This window comes from Pinus tabuliformis, chromosome 2_2 (assembly GCF_031772625.1).
Source record: "Pinus tabuliformis cultivar Carrire ecotype Pingquan chromosome 2_2, CPIR1, whole genome shotgun sequence".
NCBI lineage: Eukaryota > Viridiplantae > Streptophyta > Pinopsida > Pinales > Pinaceae > Pinus > Pinus tabuliformis.
This window is the reverse complement of record NC_142300.1, coordinates 1,291,581,939-1,291,592,807: the sequence shown is the minus strand read 5'-3', so window position 1 is coordinate 1,291,592,807 and position 10,869 is coordinate 1,291,581,939. Positions and strand designations below refer to the sequence as shown.

General features: G+C 45.3%; 1 protein-coding gene across 1 annotated transcript; it reads right to left on the bottom strand.

Annotated features, from left to right (window-relative positions):
* Positions 1-8,039: 8,039 nt before the first annotated feature.
* On the bottom strand, positions 8,040-8,828 carry LOC149198217 (uncharacterized). Its single transcript, XM_089408955.1, has one exon. The coding sequence runs from the start codon at positions 8,826-8,828 to the stop codon at positions 8,040-8,042; it is 789 nt and encodes a 262-aa protein (XP_089265081.1).
* Positions 8,829-10,869: the final 2,041 nt, after the last annotated feature.

The following is a 10,869-nucleotide window of genomic DNA, read 5'->3' as shown; positions in this document are numbered from 1 at the left end:
GAACATTGGATGGCAGTGAAATGGATTCTTAGATATTTGAGAGGTACCACAAATCAAGCATTATGCTTTGGTGGTTCAAACATTTCTCTACAGGGATATGTTGATGGAGATATGGCAAGTGACATAGATAACAGGAGGATCACTACAGGATATGTATTTATTGTAAGTGGAACAGTTGTCAGTTGGGTTTCAAAAATCCAAAGTGTTGTTGCATTTTCAACAACAGAAGCAGAGTATGTTGCTGCTAAAGAGGCTAGTAAAGAAATGATTTGGTTACAAGGTTTATGGATGAATTGGGTAAGAAGCATGATATGGGCACGTTATACAGTGATAGCCAAAGTTCCATTCATCTTGCAAATAACTCAGCATTTCATTCCAGAACTAAACACACACAACTCAAGTACCATTTCATACGATCAGTGTTGGAATATGGAGATTTGAAGCTAGAAAAGATACACACTAGCCAGAATCTTGCAGATATGCTAAAAAAAGTTGTAACCAGGGAAAAACTGAGAATATGCTCAGTTTCAATTGGTCTTCAAGGATGACGATGAAGATGAGAAACAGCCAGGTCCAAAGAGGAGTCATTGTCCAGCAAATGAAGCAGCAGTGGAGTTGTTACAATCATTCTCTAAGTGGGAGATTGTTGGGTGTGGAGCATGATTATTTAGAGGTCTTTGTTTTCAGCTGGATGTATACCCCAGGAAGATTGTACACCCCTCCACGCGGGGGAGTGCGTGGGGGACTTGTACCCCCCGCGAATTCGAGGGGGACAAACCGCCCCCGCGAGAGTTCGGGGGGGACTTGTCCCCCCCCCCACAGGAGTTCGGGGGGGGCATCCCCCTCGGCTGGGGGGTCTGGGGGCCAGTAGTCCCCTGGCAGGGGTTTTAGGGGTAGTGCCCTTGAAGCTAAAAACAAATGTAAAATTACCTTGTAAAAGTATAGTAATTTCTAGTCAATCTGGGTCATTCATTAGGTGGCTGATTTGACGGTAGAATTTATGTTTAGTTTAGGGCTTTTTTCCCTATAAGGCAACCCCTCTCTTTGTATGAGGGTATTATACTGAGGTTGTGATATAGATGGGTATTCTCAGAGTGAGAAAATAATAGGTGAGACTGTGCGAGAAAACAGAGGAAATTACAGCGGATCTGCTGTAACTTGTGTCTCTTCATTTTGCTTGATAATATAAAGGAAGGACTAGCTATTCGAGGTGGATTTAGCCCAAACTGGGTGAAACATGTACATATGTGTCTCTTTGGTTTTATGTGTTTGTTTTTTTCCACATATTATATGTCTTTCATTTATTTTTCATATAGATAACTTTTCTAACAAAATCCTGTATGAAACTGATCAGTGATTCCTTCAGTTTCTGATTCTGTTAAACATAATAAAAAAATATTCAGTGGATCTTTCCAGTATAAATTTTCATTTATAATGCAATACTTGACTGATTTTAACTTAAGGGCTTCACACTGGGTTTTGGAGAATGATGCTAGACACTCAAAATGGATCAAGAAGTTTACAATATCTTGATACCAGTTTGACAACAAGAATTTTTCATCAATGTGTGTAGGACTAATCTGCTCTGAAGGTAGAGGTTCTTGTGGATTCTCCCCTTTAGGATGAAGGGAAGGTTCTTGTGGATTCTCCCCTTCTGTCTTGTGGATTCTTCCCTTGTGCAGGGAGAGAAGGTTCTTGTTTATTCTTCCCTTGAATTGCTGAAACATAATTGATTCTGGTACTTTATAGTTGGATTCAGCTAGAAGCTTGGCTAATCCTTGACCTTTTACTAACTCGGTAGTATTGATAGTTAGATCAAACTCCAGAATTTGAGTGATTCATCTACCTCTTTTCCCATCAGTGTCTGGTTGGGTTAGGACAATTTTCACAGCACTGTTAGGAACATAAGCAGTAATAGGTGAATGTAATACATACATTCTAAATGATTTCAGGGCTTGAATGAGGGCATAGGCTTGCTTCTCAATGATCTCATACTTAAGCTTAGCATCTCTTATAACCTTGCTGAAAAATGCTATGGGTTGGTCATGGGAATCTTCATTTTTCTGTAATAGAATGGCAGCAAGGGTTGTTTCAGAGGAAAAAGAGAAAATACTAAATGGCTTAGTATAATAAGGATTGGCTAAGGTGGGAGCTTCAGAGATAGCCCTTTTTATTTTTTCAAATGCATGCCTAGAAGAGGGGGTCCATCTGACTTCATGGTCCCTTCGGAGCATGTCAGTTATATCTTTTACAATCTCTGCATAATTTGGAATAAACCTCCTTAAAAAATTAATCTTGCCTAGAAAAGCTTGAATCTCCTTCTTGTTTCTAGGTAAGGTCAATGTTTCAATGACAGATACTCGTTTGGGATCAATTACTACTCCCTCCTTTGAAATTATATGGCCCAACAGTTTTCCTTATTTGACAACAAACAAGGGCTTCTTAGGGTTCAGTGATATTCCAAATTTTCTACACCTAACAAAAACCTTCATCAAGTGCTTTAGATGTTTCTAATCAGATTTAGAAAAAACAGTTATGTCATCAAGATAAATAACCACAAATTTATTTACCTAACCCATAAAAGCTATGTCTATAGCTCTCTGGAACGTTGCTCCAGCATTGGTTAAGCTAAATGGCATCCTAGCGTACATGAACGTACCCCAAGGTGTAGTAAAGGTTGTCTTCTCTCTGTCTGCTGTATCAAAATTCACTTGATTGTAACCTGAAAAACCATCAAGCATAGAAAGTCTTTGTGCTCCTAAACCCATTTGAAGTAACTCATCCATTTTTGGCAAAGGATAATTATCTTTTAATGATGTTTTTATTCAAATTTCTGAAATCCACACAGAATCTTATTTCTCCATTTTTCTTTCTAACAGGAACTAGATTTGCAACCCAATTAGAATATCTAAGAGGGAGGATGATCTGAGCATGTTGGCTTATTGGGGCCTGACCTAGGTTCAGAAATGTTTAGCCAAACAAATCATGAAACTACCGGCCCTTTCGGCAATAGTCCACGGAGCACAAACTGAGGTCTCACCCGAGGTAGTATGGGAGGGTGCTGGAACCAAGTTTCCGCACCTTAGGGATGTCTTAGTGAGGTATGGAAAGTTTGCGAACTGATCCTACGTGCTACGCTACTTCCGCGAAGCTGTATGTTCAGTGCAACTACCTTCGCACGAGTAGGATGACAAGCATGAATGTTATTTACCCGTTTTGTGCTTAGTAATTTTTTTTTTTCTCGTTAATACTATTCTATGCTATTATTTACATTAAAAGAGAAACAGTTACAGCCATGAAGTCATATGCCAGAGGCCGGGGATGGCACCACCCATACAGGGTCCACACCACTAGATTGATAACCCACGCAGGGGCCTTAGCATGAAAACAAATCACCCACGCAGGGGCAGCATCCTTGAGACCAGACACCCACGTAGGGGCGCTACCACAGAGATAGAATGCACACGCAGGGACTTTAAACCTTTGAGGGGCAGTGAGGGCAGAAGTAGTCATTCCATTCAGGGGCGTGGAAGAGAAAAAGAGAATCTTCAACAAAATCCCTCGCAGGGGCATGGAGACACACTGAACAGTAGAATTCACATACAAAACAGAGACATTCAAAACATACCAGCTTCCATAGCGGCTTACATGACGTTTCATAGCAAAACCAGAGCATCGAATGAAGGGAAGAGACTGAGCGAGCGGACGACTAATCGTCCGGCTCCTCTTCATATATCCAGCACGTACCTTCCGGGGGGGACCCCAATCGACCTTGGCTTTCTCTGACGAAGGCGCTTCCTGAGTCGCAGGAGGGTCGATGTCTAGCTTTGGGCGGTCTTCTGGCATTCCCTCAGCAGCCCTGGAGCTCTCAGCCTGATGAAGCTGTGGGAGGGGTTGCTCCCCGACCTCCTCCACTGGTTCTTCCAGAAAAAGGACAGAGACATGGGCATTAATGCGCGAATTGGCCTGGGAGCTGTTAAAGGAGAAAACCGCGTTCCAAACGCAGGAAGAGGATTAGAGCCCGTATCACGATTGCCAGAATCCATGAACTGGCGCGATTGCAAGGGATTAGCTTCTACAACTCGGTGACATAAACAGCGGCAACAACGGGAAGAGGCATTATCGATGGAGGGGCATGAAGTTCCGCCTCTGCCAGAGCCGCGACGGCTGATAAGGTGCTGTCGGGGCTTGACCATGATGGTGTTGAAAATCGGAGAGCGAAACAGAGCAGGGAGAATAGAAACACACCCGTCGCCCACACTTGCAGATGAGCTCCCAACTTCAAATACAACGGGGGCACCTTGAGCCGAACCTCTGGGAGCTGACAACCATACTCCAAATTCCACAAACTGTGAACGATCCAATGCAAAACATTCCTTACCTTCATCATACTTATGCTCCTCTGCGATGTCTCGACCCTCGTATGCCATAACTGCACACAGCAACCAAAGCTATATTCCGGACCAGGTAATAAATTGTCGTCCCTTCTCTCAACAACGCCCACGCTTGCAATCCCTGACGGAAGATTGCAGTGAATGCCCCTCTTAATCTTGGTACCGCCCATGGTGACCAGGTGGCGTTCCCAGCTCCTCGCTCGTGGCACCCGCATCCGGGGAAGCAGCCTCACTTTGGATTAGCTTGTCTAATTCCTGAGCCTTTGAAATGTCTGATATGATGGCCATGGTGCCTGTGAGAAGATAATGATCATTATCTGCACCTATGTTAGCTATAAAGTCCGCAACCTTGTTACCTTCTCTTTTTGTATGAGTGAAGGTGATAGCCCTGTTGCTGCGGAGAGCTTGTTCAATGGCTTCTAGTCTGGCTGCAAGTCTCCAGCTGTTTGTGATTTTTCCCGCTTGAGAGCCATTCTGAAGTCTCCTGGCCATGTTTATGAGAATCTGGGAGTCTCCTTCCACGATCAGGGGCTGAAGATTGAGGTTCCTAGCGAGAAGAATTCCTTGCCATAAACCTTCGATCTCCGCCGAGTTGTTGGTGTCCCATCCCAAAGATCCGAAGTATAACTGTAAGGGTGTGCCTGCTTGATTCCTAATGATGCCTCCAAAGCCTGCCTTTCCCGGGTTACCTTTGGAGGCCCCATCAAAGTTGAGCTTGTAAGAGTTCTTGGGGGGGCCTTCCAAGTACCTTCAATGGTGCTGCTGCTTGTAGAAGTACTGCTTTTGTGGGGGGTCTGTGGTAGAGATAAATGCCAGTTGCTTAGAATGCCTTTCTCGATGTCTAGAGATGGGAGATCTTCCAGTGTCCAGGAGTGGAGAGCCAGCGTTTCATTGAGGTTCCCACATATTCTGGTCCATATATCATCGACCCTGGAGCTCTGATTTTTAAATATCCTTTTATTCCTTTCCTTCCATATACCCCATAGGATGAGACCTGGTAGCAGTTTCCATAGGCAATTGAGGAGCTCGCTCTTATAAGGATGCTGCGGCCAGTGTCTTAGGGAGTCAGTTATGTCATTCATTGTTCTGCACCTTTTTTGACATCTGAAACTAGCCTTTTCCCACAAATGATTGGCTAGGGGGCAGGAGTCCAAAAGGTGTTGGAGCGTTTCCTCATTTTGATGGCAGTTAGGACATATAGATGGTCCATGGAAATTTCTCCTTCGTAGTTTGTCCCAGGTGAGAATTCTTTTGTGACTCACCAACCACAGGAAATATGAGACTTTGGGCCATGAGTTAGGATCCCATATTATACTCCAGATTGGGTCCGATGGGATATTATGGTTGCAGACTATCTTGTAGGCCTCTGAAGTTGAGAAGTTACCTTTTGGGCGGTATCCCCATCTTAGGATATCGTTGCCTTCATCATGTCTGATTCTCCTTTTTCCAAGCTCCCTCTCCAATTCCCCTGTATCCTGTAGATTTGTGAGGTTAGTTAACTGATTTCCCTGTATCCATTTCCTGAATCCGTGCTCCGACTCCTGCAACCAGTAGTGATGGATTTTTTCTTGCTGCTGCTCCTGCCTTATATGGTCCAGCGGTGAATGAAGAATGTGGGTCAGCTTTGGCATTTGGTTCCATGCGTCTGTCCAAAATCTCGCCGTTTTGCCATTCCTGACCTCCCAAAAGCTGTGTTGCTGTATTAATTGGAAATGCTGTTTTGCCGCATTCCAGATTAGTGATCCTTTTTCCTTGGGGGTGAACCGAATGAGCTCCTCCTGGGGACGGTTGTTGGCATATTTGGCCGTCCAGATTCTTGCCCAGGGCTTTTCTGGATTAGTGATCCAGTGCCACCATATTTTGGCACTCATAATAGAATTACTATGCTCCGGATCTCTTAGCCCTATGCCTCCTTTTTCTTTTGGTTGACATACTGCAGACCATTTGACTAGCGCCCATTTCCTATTTGTAGCTGATCCGCCCCATAGAAAACTGCGCTGGAGCTTCCTGATTCTTTTTAAGACCCATTTGGGCGCTGCAAGGACTGAGAAAAGGTACAATGGCATTGCCTGGAGAACTGACTTAATGAGCACGACCCGGCTGGCCAGGTTGAGAGATCTGTGCGTCCAAAGGTTGAGACGAGATTCAAGCTTCTCAATGAGGGAACGCCATGAGGAATGCTTAATAGCAGAGGCGGTGAGAGGGGCTCCAAGGTATTTTGAGGGAAGAGACGCTGAGGGGAAGCCAAGAATTCGGGTGACAGCAGATTTAACCTGAGGGGGCGTGTGAAAGAAAAAAATCTGCGATTTGGTACAGTTTACATCAGTGCCAGATGCATCAGCAAAGTCATTGAGCAAGGATTTGAGGCAAGAGGCTTCCTGGGCTGAAGGATATCCAAAAAGCATGGTGTCATCAACAAACTGCTGATGAGAGGTGGCAGGGGAGTTGTGAACAGAAAGACCTTTGAGCTGGTGGGATTGGAGAGCTTGCTTGATGTGACGGCCAAGCCCTTCTGCCATGAGAACAAATAGGAAAGGGGATAGGGGATCCCCTTGCCTAATTCCTCTTGATGGTTTGAAGGGCCGAGAAGGGATTCCATTAACAAGGATGGAGAATTGAGTTGAACTTATTAAGCTCATTATCCAGCGGATCCACATAGTATTGACCAAAAGCTTTTAGCATTTGCTGAATAAAGTTCCAGCTGAGTTTATCAAAAGCCTTTGAAAGATCAAGCTTAAGAATCATACCTGCTTGCTTTGATTGTTTGAGGGAGTGAATGATCTCGTGCGTAAGGAGAATGCCGTCCAAGATTTGTCTGCCTTCCACGTAACCTGACTGTTCCTGGGATATGAGCAGCGGCAGCAGGGGCTTCAGCCGGTTGGCCACAACTTTAGAAATGACCTTGTAAATTACATTGCAGAGTGCAATCGGCCTGAATTTGTCGGGCTTGATTGAGTCCTCCTCTTTGGGTATGAGGGCTATGAAGGTGGTGTTGAGAGAAGGTAACATCCAGTGGAGTGCTCTCGATTCTTCAACAATTTGCCATACTTCCTGTTTTATCATCTCCCAAAAGGTATGAAAGAACGTAGTGGTGAATCCGTCTGGTCCGGGAGCCTTTCCATCCTTGAGCTGGGACATTGCCTCATCCACCTCCTGAAGCTGAATCGGGCGGAGGAGAAGCTCATTGTGTTCCTCCGTAATGATTCTAGGCACATTGTTAGTGATTTTTTCAATTGCTTGTCTTCTATCTCCTTCCGGCTCTTGAAGGATCTGGTTGAAGTGATTGCGAAATTCTTCCTCGATTTCCTCATGCGTTTCTACTCTCTCTCCTCCTGGCTTCTGGATAAACGGAATGTTGTTGTGCATTCTTCTTTGAATGGTGGTTCTGTGGAAGAATTTGGTGTTGCGTTCGCCTTCCTTCAACCATCTTATTCTGGACTTTTGTTTCCAGTAAATTTCCTCCTGCTTCTGCCTTTCCTCAATCTGCCTGTGGATGCGCCTTTCCTGTTCCAGTGTCCCTTCTGTGTGTCCTTCTGTGATAATTTTTTGATGGAGATCCGCTAGTTCCCGATTGAGATCTTGCTGTGCTTTGAATATATCTCCAAAGGTTTCTCTGTTCCATCGCTTTAGGTGGATTTTTAGGAATCAGAGCTTCTGTTGGAATTTGTACATCTTAGATCCTTCTGGAGGGGTGAAGGAGGTCCAAGTGGCTTTAACAAAGTCTTTGAACTCAGGGTGCGAGAGCCAGAAACCTTCGAAACGGAAGGGTCTCCGAGTCTGGTTTCCGGGTCGTTGCCATTGGAGAGCTATCGGCCAGTGGTCCGAACCGGTATGCGGGAGAATAGCGGCTGTGATGTCCCCTCCAAGATGAATCGCATTATCTGAGATGAGGAAGCGATCGAGCTTGGATGCGATTTGGTATTTGCCGGCTCTGTGATTACTCCACGTGAATGTACCATTGCAGAAAGGCATGTCTATAAGGGAGGCGTTTTGAATGAAGTCCTTGAAATGGATGTTTTCTTGTTCCAATCTGTTTCTCCCCCCAGTCTTCTCTTCTAGCTTAGTGATCATGTTAAAATCCCCTCCAATGATCCAGAGAGGGTGCCTTCTGTTATTATTCAGTGCCTCGATGGTGTCTAGAAGTGCTATTTTGCTTCCTGTGTCCTGCGGGAAGTATACATTCGAGAGATTACCATGTACATTCGTGCCCAAAATGTGGAAGGCTGCCTGTATGAGGTGATGAGAGGCATGGAACTCTGAGAGATCTATTGCTTGAGTATTCCATGCGATGGCCAGCCCTCCTGACGCTCCTGATGCATCTACTGCTACTGAGCGGCATCCTGGCCAAGCTTTTGTGAGGATGCTGCCTAATGTGGTTCCATTACATTTGGTTTCCTGGAGTAAGCAAATTTGCGGCTTTTCCGCTTTAATCATGTTTTTTAACATTCTAAGTTTACCTGGGCTATTGAGCCCTCTTAAGTTCCATGAGACCAGCTTCATGGTTCAACCATTTGGAGAGGGTTTGTAGTACTTTGTCAATTTCGCATACCTGCCTGAGTCTACCAGGAGTTTCCCGACCTCGATCGTTCTTTGTAGATCTGTTTTTCGTCCCCTCTTTTTTGACTCCTTTGGAGGTTGGCTTCCATCCCACTGGCTTCCTGGTTGAATCCCAAGTTGCTGCTGCTGGTATGCTCTTGAGATAACCACTTCCAACTTGCTAAGTTGGGCTTCTGAGATGCTGTCATACGCCTTCGTTTTGCATGCTAGTTCCAGTTCTAGAATATCAAGGCCATGCAGGTCTATGCTTTCCGGTTCCTCTTCCATCGGTTGCACCTGAGTGCCTTCGTCCTCAATCAATTTTTCGTTAGAAGGAGAATCTGACTTTCCATCGATATCCCTTTCCTTGTCGTTCTTTGCCTGATCCTTCTTATCCCCGGAGGGGAGATCATGGAAGCGGAAGGGGGAGTGGCGATTGGGGGGAGGAGGAAGGAGGTGGGTGGGTGGAAGAGGAGGGATGGGAAGGGTTAGCTTCAGAGATCGGGGGAGGATCCTCAGAGGATTGAGCCAGGATTTCGAAACTATTCTTAGATGCAGGGCCGCTAGAGCTGTTTTGCAGGGGCTTTTGCCCATTTGAGGGTTTCCTGTGCGCGCGTCTTCGGCTGGGGGCTTTTGTAAAGCCATCTTGGGCATCTGAGGCAGAAGGGTCAGGTGAAGTAACTTTGGCATTCAAGGGACAGTCACGGAAGAGATGTCCTAGAGCATGGCATCTTCTGCACCGGAAGGGAACATGCTCGTAGTCCAAGGGTTGGATCCACTCTTCGTCCCTATGAGAGAGACTTATCGATTCTGGAAGTGCTTCATTCAGCCGCATAAATACGCAGATGCGAGCATAGGAAATGAATCTGCGCATTTTTGTTTCTTCTGCAGTTCTAATGTATTCCCCTAGTCCATTTCCAATTTTCCTGAGAACGTCCTCGTCCCAATATTCATCTGGAAGTCCATACATTCTGATCCAGACTGGCGCCCAGGTGAGGTCTTCCTTGTCCGGGTTGAATCTTGGTATCCAATCTCTCATGTACAGGCCTGCTGCGTTGAAAAAGTGAGGCCCTGTTCCCAGTACCCTGAGTTTGTCTTCAATACAGTAAAAGATAACTGTAAAGAAGCCCTTTGGCCCTAACTGCAGAGTAACATCTCCTTTTGGCTTCCATTTTGCTGCAATCCACCCATATAGAGCTCTTTCCGTCGGCCAGAACCCTATAAATTTCCCAATGATGGCATGATCTCTCATGAACTCGATTCGAGCATCTATTTTGTGCCCAGGTAACTCGATTCTTGGCCTTTCTGTGGCTACTGGCTTACAGGTTGTAGAGGATACTTTTGGTGCTTCCTCCGGGTTTTTTCCCTTTTCCTGATTGCCGCTGTCATGGTCTTGTCGTCCTTCTGTTTTCTTGTGATCTTGCTGTTGTCTTTTCCCTTTGTTCAGGATCTCTCTATCGATCGATCCAAAACGGAATGCCTGTTCCGGGTCGTTCTGCTTTGGGGAGGGCTCTGACGCCCCCCCCTGAGGATATTCCATAGCGCCTATCTAATGCCGTGCTGTTCTGCTACACGCCAGAGGAAACAGATAGGATGAGTGCAGTACTAGAGCAGCGCTGTCTGCGCCGTCACAGCTTCCTGCAAAACCCTAATCGCTCAGTCCGCTCAGAGCTCTCTCCGTTTTGTGCTTAGTATTATTATAGATCTTAAAATAAATTAAGTAGATCCAATACTTTTAGTTACCATTTAACATAAACAGATATGCGCACAATCATAAACCATAAACAAATGCATAAATCGAAATATAGAAACAAATACTCAATATTCCAAAACCAACTTATCTTTATTAATGCCTTTTCCAGTTACAATCCACTTCCTACCCTGCGTACACAGCTACAGGGGTCTGCGCACACAGCTGCAGAGTCTACCTGGCCTCGGC